The 16362-nt window shown below is 47.8% G+C and overlaps 7 protein-coding genes across 7 annotated transcripts; 4 read left to right on the forward strand and 3 right to left on the reverse strand.

Annotated features, from left to right (window-relative positions):
* Positions 1-1892: 1892 nt before the first annotated feature.
* On the forward strand, positions 1893-3820 carry PEX2_072970 (Amino acid/polyamine transporter I; the record flags this gene model as incomplete). The annotated part of the gene is made up of 8 exons (XM_016744567.1): positions 1893-2036; positions 2118-2208; positions 2284-2316; positions 2376-2436; positions 2491-3163; positions 3223-3311; positions 3372-3588; positions 3641-3820. The coding sequence occupies 8 exons, from the start codon at positions 1893-1895 to the stop codon at positions 3818-3820; spliced, it is 1488 nt and encodes a 495-aa protein (XP_016600538.1).
* Positions 3821-4547: 727 nt separating this feature from the next.
* PEX2_072980 (aldo/keto reductase family protein) lies at positions 4548-5487 on the forward strand (the record flags this gene model as incomplete). The annotated part of the gene is made up of 2 exons (XM_016744568.1): positions 4548-5063; positions 5152-5487. The coding sequence occupies 2 exons, from the start codon at positions 4548-4550 to the stop codon at positions 5485-5487; spliced, it is 852 nt and encodes a 283-aa protein (XP_016600539.1).
* Positions 5488-5577: 90 nt separating this feature from the next.
* PEX2_072990 (initiator tRNA phosphoribosyl transferase family protein) lies at positions 5578-7424 on the reverse strand (the record flags this gene model as incomplete). The annotated part of the gene is made up of 4 exons (XM_016744569.1): positions 5578-5732; positions 5838-6480; positions 6575-6747; positions 7154-7424. 4 exons carry the CDS (start codon positions 7422-7424, stop codon positions 5578-5580), a joined length of 1242 nt encoding a protein of 413 aa, XP_016600540.1.
* Positions 7425-8197: 773 nt separating this feature from the next.
* On the reverse strand, positions 8198-8365 carry PEX2_073000 (uncharacterized protein; the record flags this gene model as incomplete). The annotated part of the gene is made up of 1 exon (XM_016744570.1): positions 8198-8365. One exon carries the CDS (start codon positions 8363-8365, stop codon positions 8198-8200), a length of 168 nt encoding a protein of 55 aa, XP_016600541.1.
* Positions 8366-9003: 638 nt separating this feature from the next.
* Positions 9004-9822, forward strand: PEX2_073010 (HAD family hydrolase; the record flags this gene model as incomplete). Its single annotated transcript, XM_016744571.1, has 2 exons — positions 9004-9012; positions 9070-9822. 2 exons carry the CDS (start codon positions 9004-9006, stop codon positions 9820-9822), a joined length of 762 nt encoding a protein of 253 aa, XP_016600542.1.
* Positions 9823-10427: 605 nt separating this feature from the next.
* PEX2_073020 (MutT/nudix family protein) lies at positions 10428-11683 on the forward strand (the record flags this gene model as incomplete). The annotated part of the gene is made up of 4 exons (XM_016744572.1): positions 10428-10478; positions 10607-10699; positions 11108-11348; positions 11445-11683. The coding sequence occupies 4 exons, from the start codon at positions 10428-10430 to the stop codon at positions 11681-11683; spliced, it is 624 nt and encodes a 207-aa protein (XP_016600543.1).
* Positions 11684-11813: 130 nt separating this feature from the next.
* Positions 11814-12893, reverse strand: PEX2_073030 (putative NUDIX family hydrolase; the record flags this gene model as incomplete). Its single annotated transcript, XM_016744573.1, has 2 exons — positions 11814-12326; positions 12474-12893. The coding sequence occupies 2 exons, from the start codon at positions 12891-12893 to the stop codon at positions 11814-11816; spliced, it is 933 nt and encodes a 310-aa protein (XP_016600544.1).
* Between the last annotated feature and the right edge of the window lie 3469 nt (positions 12894-16362).

Below are 16362 nucleotides of genomic sequence, written 5' to 3' on the forward strand. Positions count from 1 at the left end.
CGGGTTCAACCGGTTGGTCTACGCAGTAATGATCAAAGAATGTCATAATGTTCGGTCTTTGGAGAAAAGAATAAGAGTAGATTGATTAAATTCAGGGTCTGGGTTATTATATCAGATCGTATGTGCTGTTATTATTGAACCGCCACTCTGCTACAACCCTGTCCGCAGTGCCTTCCCCTGCGCCTCTACTCGGTGTGCCGATGAGGGCTGTCCCTGTTGCAGCATAAGCCTTGGGCTAGTCGTCCTGAGCCGAACTAGTTCCATGTCAGTCTTTTTATTTGACCAAAAAAAACTGAATATCACCTACTCGAGCTCAGCCTTGTGAAAAAAATTGTGTCAGCCATGGACTTCATTTCGTGACGGGGAAGAGATCACAGATCACAACTTACAGTATCCACTATCCTAGGGGCAGTGAACCACCATTGGTCTTCTCTAAGCTAAAACGTACGAGTCAGCCTTGCGCCCGATGCACGAGTTTCGGGCGAGTTACCTGAATACCAAAGTCTGTTTGTCCCGGGAACAGTCGTTCAAGTAAATCTTGAAGATTGGCTTTCCGCAAGTAGCGGCAACTTGTCGTTTGGGGAGGAGTCTGTCCCACGACCTTTCTAGGCATGATTATTTGAACTAATGGCAATTTTTTGTTTGGGTACTTTCCTCCCTCCGGGCCAGCCACGGAGACCTGATAAACCCCAAGCTGCGGCTGAAAACCCCCGGGAAGTTCACTGCCACGTCACAAAGCCGATCTTTGCCTTGCTTATCCGCTGCAATTTCGCGCGCGCACTATCAGGCATCGCTGATTCGAGAGTTGTCTTGAGATAATGCACGACTATTCCACATGGAGACATAATCTCCGCTTTGTGATACAACCAGGATTCCATGCGTCTACACCACCTGGGTGCAGACTGATTGGACCTAATTCTATGTAAATCTTGAAGGCAACTGGTTCGTAAAGGAGGCGAAGCTTTGAATATCCACAGTTTTGTCATGAGAGTTCATTACATTATGCATAAAATGCGGCTCAATATATAATGAACACTTATTGAAGCAGTTACCCCTTGTTTTCGAACATCACAACGTGTGGTGATCCTGATTTAAGGGATCTATACGTTTGTTATACCATGTCGCAGCTGGCAGAGTCACAATGGATAGAGCTGCCAGAGTGGGCACGACCCTGGCTTTCTGGTGTTTTGCCCACGGGGCGGATGGAACAAATCCCAATTGGAAGTCCACATTCGCCATCTCAGGGTTCTTCTCGTCGTCTCCCAACTGACTCTCCGAGCTTAACAAGCTCACTCTCATATGTTTCGATGAACTCAGAGGGCATCGAAAATTTCACGAAGTGCCCAGGGCCCCGAATTATTGTCAGACCTAGCCAGCACCGGACGGTCAGTAGAGCTTTGAAAGGCGTTCATCTATTTGTAAGTGAAGACCTCCGAAATTCCGAACTTAAGAGCGGACCTTCCTAGACATTAGCATACAATAGGCAACATAGGCAACATGGTCATCTTTTGATACTTGGAAAATTGGAAGGCTAACAGTGATAGATGATCACAGTCAATGCAACTCTTGGTACAGGCCTCTACTGGCGTGGGGGTCAGATTCTTGAACTTGGTGGACCGTTGGCAGTGGTTCTATCCTTTCTCTTCATTGGAATCTTAACATGGGGTGTTATGCAATGCATCACGGAAATGCTGTGCATTTGGCCAATACCTGGTGCATTATCAGTATATGTTAGCCAGTTTGTGGACGAAGAACTGGGGATTGCAGTCGGTGTTACATACTGGTAAATCGCACCCTCCTCCCAAAAACACCAAATTTCATAGAAGGGATTGGTAGAATCTGGGATTCATAAGAGGAGAGCCGCTGACAACTGTCGAAGGTTTGTCTATTCGATGTCCTTCTCCACACTAGTGGCAACCTCCGCGGCGGAATTCAACTTTTGGGATTACATCAACGAGCAGCCGGCTCTACAGGGTTGCATTATATACTTCACCATCCCACTGGTGCTCGTCTTGATCAATGCCATAAGAATCGAGGTACGCTGTATCTGTTATTGCCGATTAATGCAAATGCTTGCGACTTCGGGACCAATAAGGTGCTAGCTGACGAGTGTTTAGATCTATGGTTGGATGGAAGTGGCAACAGGCACCATAAAAATACTTTTTCTTGGTTTTATTATCGTGACATTGATTGCAATTAACCTTGGAGGTTAGTAAAGTGCTTCACGGCTGTCTTTGTTTTGGTGTATCCGTTCTTTGGGGCATATGTGCTAACGATGGGCAGCTGGGCCAGATACTCGCCCCTTGGGCGCTAAGTGTAAGCAATGACTACCGTCTCATGCATTGGTTGCTGGATTCACATACTGATATGTTCAGATTGGGCTTCGCCTACCGACTTTGATAAACGGGCTGCCGATAACTGGGGCTCTGCTTTACTGTGTGTCATGACATGCGTTTTTCCATCTTTTCAAATTACTAATTAAAATATCAGGATGAGCATTTCAATAGCGACATTTGCCTACACCGGAGTCGAAGTTGTTGCTGCCTCTGCTTTGGAGGCAAAATGGCCACATCGCGCAGACGAAACGTCGACACCCTCAAGTATATCTACACGGTCTAACGACGCCCAAATGGGGAAATCATTCAAGTTTTCCGCTAGATTCATTCCTTTGCTTGCAATGATTGGCTATACCACCAGTGGGCTGGTTGCAACATTTGATATAGGGCGAACTGACTGCGCTCTCCCTCGTCTCAGCTGGCTTTCATTGGATATAGAGGCCGGGTGCGAAAAGCCTTCAAACAGTGCTGCATTCGTTGCAATTGCCGCAATGTCCAATATTCCGCACTTGGCAGACGTCTTCAATGCTTTCCTCGTGTTCACATGTCTCTCTTGTGCTACTACTAATCTGTATGTCGCTTCTCGCACCTTATTTGGCTTAACAAGTCGCCTGAATGGAGGCGAAGGTCAGATATGGTATCTCCGTGTCTTTGCGTGGTTTGGGAAAACAGATAAACGACAGGTTCCCCTGCGAGCTATGATATTCTCCGCGGTTGCATTCTGGTGGGTACCATTCCTGCAACTGATCCGCGGAAATAGAAACAGCCAATCCTCGGGGAATACAACCAAATCCGCCTTGAAAGAAACTCGAGCCTCTGTGGATATGGTAAGAATTCCGCTTATCTTCCCTCTAACTTCGGACTTGAAGCTAACAAAAGCGAATAGTTTGTGGAGGTATTGAGCCAAATGGCATACTCTGCGGTTTTGATTGTCTGGGCGTGCGAGTGTCTGGCGTTCATTCGCTTTTACCATTGGTATGTCTAGCGACTCAGCTGTTGGATATTTACGATATTAACAAGGCTTCTTCCCCTTAGTATTCGTCGGCATCATCATTATCTCAAACGCGAAAATGTTCCCCACGTCCAGCGCTGGAACGAGGAGGACCTTGATGACTATCCATACCGAAGCCATTTGCAGCCATTTACAGCATATCTAGCCTTGTTGGGTTGTATCTTTGTCTCATTAGTCGCAAACGGGGCAGCATTGTGGAATGGGTTCCACCTTCTACCATTCTTAGCATCATACCTGGCGGTAAGAGAAGCATTGTACATCGCGATGAATCCAGTTTACATCTACTGATCAGGATTTTATTGAACAGGTTATCGTCTTCGTGGGTCTATGGGTATTGTTGAAGATTATGCGGGGCGCGAAGTGGTCTCTGGTTGATCTCTCACAGCCGGAAAAGGCTAAAAAAATATTCTCGCATCTACATGACATCCGACTGAGTGTGACGCAGCCTAATGAACCTAAACATCGTCTTTGAAGTTTAATCCTGGTGGTGTGTACGCTTGGTTTTGAACCTCTCGGAGGTTGTATGGACAACTATTGTTTAAAATATGTAGTCATCAGAGCTCCACCATCCTTCATTATTCCATCCCCGTAGGAAAAGTATAGAATAGGTTGAGAATTTAGATGGGTATTGATGATTTTAGTTTTGGATATGCGTAGGTGGGGGTATTTTTTGGGGAGCAAGGGGAGCGAGGGGGGGGGGTTATAGTTCATCTCTAGTATGAGGTTGCGTCTTCCGAACTATACGCGTAGGACATAAATAAAATGGAAGAAAAACAGGGAGTTGCAGATATAGTACTAATAAATCGCCTTATGGGCAATGTTTCTTGATGGCGCAATAGATACATATGTAGCATTACAAAAAACAATTGTAAGCCGAATCAAATGGTATCACGCAATGTTTTGGTGGCTAAGGTACAACACAGACACAAGTTTCACAAAGGTAAGCTTTTGACAGTAGACAGGCAGATTAGAAATATTTCCCAAAAAGAAAAGACAATTGGACTGATTGCGCATAGATGCTTTTGTAGAAAGCGTGAGGCCGCAAAGCCGCGGCCCCGGGGTGGTGTTTAAGTTTAGTCATCCAAAATGACCTCATTTTCGCAAAGCGGGGCCAGGAGATTATTCTCTCGAAAGACACAGAACTCCAAGTCGACGTCTTTTCCTTTCGCAAACAACAATATCCTCTCAATCACTCCAACATGTCCGCCTCTTTTAAGATCACCGATCTTCTCCCCCTCCAGAATTCGAGTGCCCGCATCCCGCGCCTCGGCTTCGGCGTCTACCGCTCCCCCACCAACCAGTGCGTGCAGTCCTGCCTGAAGGCATTGGACGCAGGCTACCGACACATCGATACAGCACAGTTCTATGCCAACGAGGCGGAAGTCGGTGAGGCACTGCGCGCCACCAGCATTCCCAGAGATCAGATCTTCATCACGACCAAGATCCTCAGTCCCGCAGCCTCGGTCGAGGCTACCTACGATAAATTGCTGGCTTCCGTGCACAAGATCGGCGGCGCAGATGGATATGTTGATTTGTTCTTGATCCACTCCTCCAGCTCAGGCTCTGCTGGGCGAAAGCTTCTGTGGCAGGCGCTTGAGAAGCTCTACGCGGAGGGGAAGACGAAGAGTATTGGTGTTAGCAACTTCGGCGTGGGGCACATCGAGGAGATGCGCGCATATGCGCAAGTGTTCCCGCCTCATGTTAATCAAATTGAGGTTGGTGCTTTTGCTTCTATCACTACTCTTCTATCTACATAGATAGCTGTTTGGTTTGGTCGTGATCACTGACATTCTATTTTTGCAGCTCCACCCGTGGTGCCAACAGCGCGTCATTGACGAATACTGCCAGAAGAACGGCATTATCGTCGAGGCATATTCGCCCATCGTGCGAAACTATAAAGCCAACGACCCAGCACTAGTGGAAATCGCAAAGAGATACGCCAAGTCCACTCAGCAGGTCTTGATCCGCTATGCGCTGCAGAAGGGCTGGGTGCCTCTACCCAAGACCGACACCCCCGAACGAATCGTGGCCAATGCGGATGTGTTCGACTTCGACCTCAGCGTGGAGGATATGGCCTTGTTGGATTCCTTCGACCAGGGCAGCGCCGGCGCTATCGTGGAGGCCGTGGACAACGAATGAGCGATCTCTGGAGCAGGCTTTTAATGACCCTGGCGCTTCGAACCCAATCACGCCCGACCAAGCGATGCAATGTAGTCACATTGCTCGAGGTCAATAATCCGGCGGCTGCATCAGGAAAGCATTGACAGATTGAAGCGTGGCGCGAGACGGGTTCACGTCATGTTTCGACGACACGAGCCAGGCTAGACGCTGTCGAATGAACTGCTTGCTGATCGCACGCTTGCTCAGTGAGGCATCGAAGCCGCCTGTGAGAAACAATTAGTTATTTTTCCTCTTTCACATAGCGTTTGAATCCATCACCCAGACAATCTGGGGCATTGCATACATACCTTCATCATTATAAAACATACAGACGATCGCCAGAAGCGTCCCTGCCGAAAGATCCTTCCCATTCTCACAGGTAACCAGCACCGACAGCGACGAATCCGCCCCAAGACGAGCGCCGATAAACTCACGCACCTTATCCAGGCATTTCCGTAGATCTCGACTTCCCAGTTTCCCAGAATCGCAACCTAAATTAAGCCGCTTCGCATTGCCCTCCACAGCCGAAGCACTCCCATTGCAATCAATAACAAGATAATACCGACCTCCAGCATCAACCCCCGCCCCCGAGCCAATGTACAAATTGCGGGTGGGGGAAATGAGCGTTGCGTCCTGAGCCACATCTAGCAGCTTATGCTCAGCCACCAGCCGGTCAATAAGCCCCGGCAATTCGTCTTCGGGTGTACTCTTCAAAATGGCCTGATTGGCCCAGAAAACCGGCGGCGTCAGCCCATACGCCCACGCCTCGCTATCATCGCCCGCGCCTTGGATGTATCCGCCCTCAGACATTTCAGCGCCATGCACGCGCCTCGAGGCGGAGCATAATACGAGTAGATTGTAGTCATCACCCGTGTGCAGATCCGATGGATGGAAATATGTCCTGTTGGCCCAGGCGATCTGGATGGGTTTGCCGAGTTGCTCGCGCAGATTGTCCAGATCGAGTTTCAGGCTCTGGTAGTATCAAGTGTCAGCCACGTTTGGGAGGATGGGGAGGGGACGCGGTGCAATACTTTGCACATGTCACGTTAATGTTACGCTTGTGTACCTTTAGGGAATGCACGAATCCTTCGATTCGATTCTCGATCTGTGCTTCTTCCGATGCGCCGAGGTAATCGGGTGGAAGGCTGACTGGATGGTATGCAGTTGCGGATGGGAACAGGGCTCTGTTTAGGACGGCGCTCCAGATTGGGACAGTTTTTGATAATGCGTCTGGCATCACTAGGGGAGGGTTAATAGAGCGCTCGAGGCTTAGCCGTAGTCATGATATGCATATCGACTATTTAGGTAAGGGGAGCGAGATGATTCTCTAGTGGGGGATGATGCAGGTAGTGATACATACATTTTCCTCGCCGAGTTGAGTCCACAATTACACAACTGCAGCATCAAAGAAAATATAGTCAGCTTTTTGCGTTCTTTTTATGCGCTCTTGGGGTCATCACGTAGTGATGGAGTTGTTGCCATGGCTTATACTTGGGTCAATGAAGGTCAACCAAAGGCACTCCAACACAGATGTACAGCCGCAAGCAAAAGGAGATAGTAAAAAGGGTTCAGACTAACCCCCCATGCTCCCGAGCTAGAGGGAGTAACTGCAAGTTCAGCCTACGAAAGCTAAAATCCCACTGACCGGTGTGGCCATCGGTGCTTTTGAAATAAGCACTGCCAGCCTTGGTTGTAGGCGGGATATACCAGCTTCCGCAGCGCTCATTAGCAACCAGCGGTAGGCCATAGTGGTCAGCGACCTCTTGCGCAAATGTTGCATCAGTCTCAATAGACTGGAGCCGATTGGCGACGGACAGCGCCGATCGACGCAGAGACGAAAGCGTCTGGGAAATTGACAGCTGTGCTGACGGGAAATGAAGGGACTCTAGGGTCGGGAAAGTATCGGAGGACCCCATGCTTGCTTTCTGGCTAAAGCTAGTATTACCAAGTATATTTCGAATTCAAATATTGGTATCAGGTCGTACTTCGGGGTTGTACTAGGAGCTGTTTCGGGTTTACGGGCTATGCAAAATGGCGATTTGGCCCGAGATCCGTTGAGTCGTGCTGGTTAGATTGATTTTGATTTGATGAGGCGTTATGTTGCGGTTTTTCTTTTTTGGTCGGGTCGAATGTGAAGGAAAGCCGTTGTGGAATTAGCAGGGTTGGGATTTGAGTCTGGCCAATCATGGCGGTTGTATGGAAAAGGTGGACCCAGGTTCGTGCGATGTATACTATACCGAGTCGTGCTACATGGTTCCTGGTGGTGTAAATCTGTCTAGATATTGGGATGAAATGATTACTGGATAAAATTATAGAACGTCTACAACGCTAGCCTCCGGACTGTCGTGCTCCGAGAATAATAGTCTAAGGTATGTTCCAAAGTTGGGCAGAACTAACTCCCCCTGGCACTGAGATGATAGACTAACCTATTGACCATGGCGATAATAGAATGAGGTATAAAGCATTCAAATGGCTCATCGCTCACCGGAACTAGAATAGTACCATATGCACTCTGTACCGAGGTAATGTTAAACGTCGGGTTGCTCTCTTAGTCCCCGCCAAGCATGCTCTGAACGTCCAAGTGCATACTCCGCTACTCGATATTATCTGACCGCACCAGTTATTTAAGATGACACGGGAAGATGGGCCAACGGGCGGAGGTTCGGGCCTGCATGCTTGTGTATGATTCTCAATCATTCCGTACCCCGGCTTTTTTTGTGCGAATTGGAGTTCGGTCTCCCCTCGGAGGACAGGAAGACAGTGAGAAGACGGGGACATGACCGTGCATGAGTTTGGGCCTAGTAGGCTGATGTATACTCCGTGGTCGTATCCAGCAATGTCCAATCAAAGTCACCATTTGCAGTCTAGAATCCTGTGCACTCTAAACATCAGGTGAGAAGGTTACTTGCATATTAAAAGTCACTTGAGCAGAGTACTCATGGACATAATTTCACGGGATTGTGATATCCAAGGCAAGTTTCAAATCACTCGAAAAGCATTGAAGGGAATAGACCGGTGAGAAAATGCGAGAAACTGCGAGAAACTGGCGAGGGAGGTGAAACCATCGCACCTGCCCGTAGAAAACAGACGCTAAACTGGAAACAGACTAGCTTGGTATAGGTCTGTGCTTATTTGATTGGCTGAATGTCTGGCCGTCTCCCCAGGTTTGAAGTACAGGATACCTGCTTTTACACCATCGAACAAAGCCAATTCCAAGTATCAGATACTTTTAGCCCCACGTCAGTGAGCCCCTCCCGCTCTGGCCCGGTTTCCCCTTGGAGATTGTGATCGCGGCGTCATTTCTTTTGGCTCTTGCCTTGGCTTAAATACTCCAGTCGCCTATTTCCTTGCTTTCAGGCATTCCTCTTTTCTTCATTTTGACCTGCATCCACTCTCCTAGATCATACTAGATAATCTTTATACATTGCTCTTCTACCCGCATTCCCCACCATCTCAATAAACAAACACCCCGGATCTACTCTCCGTACCTTCATCATGACTAAGGTACGAGAATCGCGGTATCTCCCACGAGAGAGCCACCGACGCTAACCGGAACTACAGATTACGGAAATCTTCTTCGATTGCGACAACACTCTGGTCCTCTCGGAGGAGTTGGCCTTCGAGGCTTGCGCCGACTTGGCCAATGAGATTTTGGAGGCCAACAACCTCCCCGATCGTTACACCGGCGATCAGCTCATCAAGGACTTTGTCGGCCAGAACTTCCGCGGCATGATGGTATCCCTTCAGAAGAAGTACGACTTCGAGATCGATGCGGAGAAGCTGGAAGGATACGTCACGAAGGAAGAGGACAAGGTCATTGCCAAGTTGGAAGCCAAGGCTAAACCCTGTATCGGTGCCAGCGAGGAGCTGGAGAAGGTTTACGCGTCGAAGAAGTATGGTCTTGCAGTTGTCTCCTCTTCCGCTTTGCGCCGCGTGCTCGCTTCCATCAGGAAGGTTGGTCAGGACAAGTACTTTGACGAGGACAAGGTCTTCAGCGCTGCCAGCTCTCTGCCAAAGCCTACCTCCAAGCCCGACCCCGCGATCTATCTGTATGCTCTCGAGCAGGTCGGCAAGACTGCTTCCGAGACCGTTGCCATCGAGGACAGCAAGTCTGGCGCTCTTTCGGCGGTTCGTGCCGGTATTGCTGTAATCGCCTATGTTGGAAGCTACAATGGCGAAGAGACACAGAAGGAGATGGCTAAGGCCCTGACTGACCTTGGCGCAAAGACCGTCATGTACAATTGGTCTGAATTTGAGGATCGTCTGAAGGATATCGAGAACGACGTCTCTGTCGATATTCAGTCGAGCCTTTGAACGACCTCTGGCTAATGACGCTTGTACGCCCACGATTTTATGATAGCGAGCGTATAGTCGTTACGGGGTTTTTTCCTCTATTATTTTATGGTTTTACGCTACTCCGTGTATCGTGGACTCTTGATTTCTCTTGACACTTGCTGTTATCAGAAGATATTTCTATTTCTTTTGACACGACAGTGAGAAGTCCTGCTTGAGACCGGACTGTGTCCGGTCATTGCTACTTTCTTCTTTGCCTGGTGCATTACTATTCAGTATCTTCCGTCTTTGCATAGACAGGTTTCGATGCGCAATGATACCTTTAACAATACCTTGTTATGATTTGGTTCTCTTGTTTATATTATAATCCGTAGAGTGTAGCATTCCTTTTCATCTTCGGAGCAACACACTTCCAGGAAAACATCAACATGAGACCGATAAGATAAGGGCCAACCCCGCTAACCCCGCCATCACCCCTCCCCAAGATCCCCATTTGCCCTCGTTAGGATTGGTTGCCGATATAGCAACATCAGTCTAGTACTCCATTGGCCAAATAAGTCATACGCCATTGAATCTATTCAGCTTGTTCCCATTATTTCCATCTAAATCACTGCCAACTCATTACAATGTCAGCTCGCACACAGGCCAAGTCGAAACTCATCTCGCGGGGACCATTGGTATGTTAATTACAATATCCCCGAGTATCTCTCCAGCAGTAGACTCCCAGTCTACTATGTATAAAATAGGGTTGGGATGATACCACCAAATCGGCGCCGGTGCATCACTAACGCGTTTTACCAAACAGGACCCCAGCGAAGCCCGCTGGGCTCGAATGGTCAAGACAACATACACCGACCCCCTGGGTGTTGAGCGAACATGGGAATCAGCTGAACGCACGGTAAGATCTATTCCGCCTTTTTCTGTGCTTATTCGTGTTATGCGCATTGTTGGTCGATGTCCAGGGTATATGCATCACACCCGGTGCAGGTATCCGAGTGACACGCCCGCGGGACTGCCACAAAAGCCACCTACATAATAGCCTAAGAACCAGCCTCATTCAAATCGGGAGATGGTGGTTAGCATTGGTGGGGCTCCCCGATCTCGGGAACCTGTGCTCCAGGTGGCTTAAACCCGGGCGTTGCCCGATGCTGTATCAACCGAAACCACATGACCATTGGTTGCCTTACAATGTAATGTGTATTGGACGCATTGGTCGATCTTTATGACCACCCAATTCAAACAACTTTTGAGAGCAGCTGTTTTTGAAATTTACATTTCGGATTTGATGCTAACCGCGTTTTCCCAGACTCGTCCTCCCGGTATCGATCTCGATGGTGTTGGGATCGTCGCTATTCTGAAGAAGGATACTGGTTCGGAGTTGCTTCTGCAGAAGCAATATCGGCCCCCAATTGATGCAGTTGTTATTGAGGTGCCCGCGGGATTAATCGATGCGGGTGAGACACCTGAGCAATGTGCTGTTCGAGAACTAAAGGAGGAAACTGGTTACGTTGGCGTGGCGGAGCAGACTAGCCCACTGATGTATAACGGTATGTGAGCAGTTACTGCTAGCTTTCCTCCCTTCGGGCTGCGTTATTTGACCTTTTCGGGTGCTGAAAGCTGACGAACATCTATGACTCCATCAGACCCAGGACTTTGCAATACCAACCTGCATATGGTCCACGTCAGGGTCGATATGTCTCTTCCCGAGAACAAGAACCCCAAGCCTGAGCTTGAAGATAACGAGTTCATTGAATGCTTTACTGTTCCTTTGAACTCGTTGTTCGACGAGATGAAGAAGCTTGAAAAAGAGGGTTATGCCATTGATGCCAGGATTGGAACACTGGCTGAGGGGATTGAACTGGCGAAGAAATGGAGATTGTGAGCTAGTATTGTACCGTATCTCACGGGCCTGTAGCACAGCGATACATTGATACAAACAAACCTCTATTGCACACAAATTTATAGACAAGCACCTCACCATATCCTGTTTTACACGTACACGCTATTCCCATTCAAAGCAACCCCTCCTGCTTCAACCCCTGGTACAAAGCCCAAGCAGCCAAAGTCTTCCCATCCCTAAGCCCCTCCTTCCACAGATCCGCCAAAGGAACAATCTTAAGCGTAATCTTCTCCCCATGCTCCCGCAATCCTGTCAACTTCCCCTGCAACTCCTCGATCTCCTTTTTTGGCATAGATTTCTGACACAAAAACAACGGAATGAACTCATCACTCCCACCAGGAGACGGGTAAACAGCACTCTGTAGGCGCTCACCGTAACCAGATTCTTGCGCAGCCTGCAGCGCCAGCGCTGTCATATCAATCAAATCCCCCTGCTCAACCCGCAACCCAGTCTCCTCTTGAATCTCCTTCGCCGCCCCGCCAGCAAACGTCCCGCTATCATCGAGCATGCCAGCCGGGATCTCTAGGAACGAAAGCGAGCCCGCTGGGATGCGTGGCTGGATGGTCAAAATAGCACGCTTGTCATTTTCAGTCGGGGACGGTATATCATCCGGTTGGAGGATGAGCTATTCATAGGATTAGAAAAGAACAGATATACGTTTATGTTTTTAGGTGCTGGGGGCTGGGGCGTAATATTGCTTTTTTTTTTTTTTTTTTTTNAGAGCGCAAAGGGAAACCCCTTCCTATCGAGTAGAAACGGGAGGACAGCTTACCAACATTCCGACACTGCCACCCCGTAGGAACACACTACCGGGCAAAGTCTCGCCCTGGCCATTCGACACCTCCGCTTTCAATTTGATGAAGCCTAGTCGCCCGCCACCGAAGCGGTCGACGGCTTGGATATCGATTTTCCGCAGTACATATGGGTCACTGTGGAACTCGTGTGAGGGGTGTTCTTGTCGCGCGAGGGATTGCTGGAGGGTTGTTATCCAGACTTTGAAGGCTGGAAATGAGAGTAAATCATCCTGGCTTAGGCCTGGAATACTATTCACGTTGAGGTTTGAGTTTGGGATTGTGAATGTTGACATTTTGGTTGTTTTTGCTTTGGCTTTCGTGATGCTGAGCGTTGGTCTGCGTGTGGGGATGGGCTGTGTTGATTTTAGGTGTCGCGCGGCAAGGCGGATGGAGTTCATTAGTTCGGGTTGGATGAGATTCCAAGCCCTCAATTGAGATGTTTTACAAAGCGAGACTAGTTTGTGATGGTTTGGACACAGCGCGTACATGTGGATGTTCGTTGTTTTCAAAAGTTGTTTCGATGACGTCGTCTAGTCTTGATCCCCCTTTTCATACCTGGACACATTCAATGAATTTTCAAGACATAAAGCTAAAGCACCCCTTTTGAATAATAAACTCGGCTCTTCTGAAACTGCTGTTTCAAATATGTTATAAATTCATTATAGAGCCCGTTCACAATTTTGGACCAGTTAGTTCCGGAATATATAGTTCCACCTTGTACTAGACATAGCAACTAGCACATAGTTTCGTCTACTAGTTTCAGCAAGTGAGGCTCAGGTCAACCCTATCAGAATATACCTAAACTGCTACTAGGCATATCTCATTCTTCTATATCATACGGAGTAGATTCATCCCAAATCTACGGCTAGTCAACATCACTTGAACTTAAGTAGATACATATTCCTACCAATGTCACATCGGACTTTTAGCCCTTTAAGAAATGATTAACTACCCCACGAACGACTTCATTGGTCAGTATAATAGATTGGTCATCAAATTAAAGTTCAAGAGATTGCAGGTGCAGCTGCATCTCAATGTTGATGAGCCTGACAGACGAGTTCCTACGCAACGCACAAATATTTATGATCTATCTCGATTGCAAATGGAGTCATCCCTCCATAAAAACTTAGACAATAGCCATCAACTACTCCGTAAATCCTTTACATTTTCTTTCCGTGAGTTTCCATATTCTTCATGTGCACAGATAATCTCGGGCTCACATGAGGGGTGATAGCATGTATGTCACACGAGCTCCATTGGGCTGTTCTAAAGAGAAACCTGCAAGTGGTTGAAAAAGTATTTCAGCACAGCAGCAAATACATGTGAATGGCGGTCAATGGTGTCTACAACTGCTCCGTACGTAGTTGCCTGGAGTGAATCCACTGATAGGGCCATAACACCGACTATTTATGTTCCTAGGTAGTCCCTCAATCTCAAAATCAGACACGTGTTAATATGGGACCCATCTTGAATTACTCAAATTTAAGAAAAGCTAACCAGCTACAGCTGGCTGGAGTTGGTATAGTGTAAGCCCCCGGGCATGAGAGCTTAGAGAGAGCCTAGTCCCAATAAATCCTGTCGTTACATGAATTTGCCTCATACTCCAAAGGTCACATCCACCATTCTCGAGACAAAGCAACCTCCACGATCATATGAAGGCAAACAAGGCGGAGAGCCGAGATCATATGAATCATTCATTGCCTGACCAAGTAAACCCCATCCAGATGCACGATAAAGCTCGCCAATCGCAGGATACTGTTTAGCCGAGCACACACCCTTTTCGATGCAGTCTACGGAGTACGGAGTAAGAAGATCCTAGATCCCTGAGCTCTAGAATCACCTAGAATTTTTTCACCCACGTAGGATTTTACCCGGGTGAAAATCTGCAGCCCATTTTCCCCGCTTCAGCATGCGCCAGAGCTCGACGCATGTTCCATGCAAGCTAATTAAGCTAACCTTTTAGATATCGAAAATCCAATTCCAATAAGGTACATACATCACAGATTGCATTTTCTGTGCGGAGTACTCCGTACTTCTAGGGAATCTCTAATCTAGGGGTGGACCGACTGACTTTTTTGCCCGGGTGATGGGAAGTAGCCCACTTGGGTTTTTCCCGCCTGCTTGCTTCCGTGTGGCTTGCAATATCACCTCATCACTCCCTTACAGCGGCTACATTTTAAGTTGGTTCCCGAGAAAGGAGGTAGAGCTAAAGGGCTAGATCCCTTTGTTCGGAGTTGAGTGGAGCGCGTAAGCTGCCTTGCTGTAATTGCGACCCAGGTTGCATTGGAAGGCACAGGGTTGGACAGCAAGTTGGTTTGTTGTTTTGTTGTTTTGATATATTGGAATATATGTATCTTATTGGATATTCCATAGACCTGAAACCAACTAAATTATATGCAGTACTGTTGGGTTTTTACACTGGGCCCCTTAAAACCCGCTCTAATTATTACGGGCGCTTAGGTGATAGGCTCAGGCAGCCCTGCCTAAGATTTCTGACAGGCAGGGAGCAGATTAACGTCATCCTGCCAAGCCACTTATTTTAGTTTCGAAGGATTCAAAGTGTGGGTTTATGTGATATTTTGAACGACAAGGTGGCTGACGTTGGGTATTTCAATTGTAACCTATATGTTGGCCCAGGTTGTCCACATTCGTGGTAGGCCCACCACATATTAACTAGTGCACGTTGGATATGAGTACTACCGTTTCTAAGTTTAGAACTATGTATGACTGTATCTGGAATCAGGTATAGATGGAGATAGATAGGCAATGTTAGGTAGCAGTACGGAGTATAACTCCTGGTCATAGCTTGAATCCCATCAAGGTCAAGTCATCACCTGCGCGTTTTGATAATTCAACGAGGCCATGTGGTCCAAGACTCGTGAATATCCCGTTGGCAACCGTAAATCGGCCCATTTGCAACTCTGTTGCATGATTCTGTCACCGGACGTTCAAGGAACCGCCTCCACTGGTGATTCAATACCAAGGCAGCTAACAGTGATGTGCACCCAAAATGTAGTGCCCCCCTGAACGCCAATCAACCCTTGGAAGGCCAGCGATTTGACTAAAAATTGCCTCGTTCTAGGGTGAACCAAAAAGGAAAACCGGTAATGTTCCCTTTGTAGTCAAAGCGAAAACGAAAGCGAAATCGCCCATGATCCCCCGGGGTCATCCCAGGGCCTAGGCAGGTGAACTGAGAGCAAGACAAAGGCTCTTTGGCCAAAATAAAAACGCCATGGTCCCTAAAGCTTGGTCAAAAGAACCGGTGTGCTTTAAATTCGGTGGCAGTAGCCAAAGAGCGGTGACGGAACATTCAATGCCCTAGCGCTGCAAGAGCAAGCGAGGCTACTCCTTGGCCTAAAGGCTTTCCCTAATCATAAAACGGCGCAGCTCACACCTAGATAGTATTAGGAGACAATGGAGAGGCTGTTGGGCAATGACGAGATAGATTTGAACTTTTACAATCGTTAGATGAGGCTATCAAATATATGAGGGATTAGCTGTTTCAAATAATATATATATTACTTCAATCTCCTGCAGATCTCGATGAGATTTTGGTGAATCCTGCATAGAAAAAAAAGCGAGGCGGAGATACAACATAGATCCGGGATGCTCAGGGCGGCTATCTCTCTCAGACGCGGTTAAGGGAAATGACTTGGCACCAGGGGTTAAGGGGCTATAGAATCCTTCAGGAAGCTGTTGGAACGTTTGAATATAAAATAGTTGCATGAATCGGAGAAAAAGGGGAAGAACAACAGAAGTGAAAAAGGCAACCAGGGAAGTAGTTCGGATGGTAAAATACGTAAACACGTAAAATACGTAAAATACGTCCAGACAGATCGACACCCCCCCCCCCCCCCCCCCCCCCCC

The sequence above is a fragment of the Penicillium expansum genome (assembly GCF_000769745.1).
Source record: "Penicillium expansum strain MD-8 chromosome Unknown contig254, whole genome shotgun sequence".
In the NCBI taxonomy this organism is placed as follows: domain Eukaryota; kingdom Fungi; phylum Ascomycota; class Eurotiomycetes; order Eurotiales; family Aspergillaceae; genus Penicillium; species Penicillium expansum.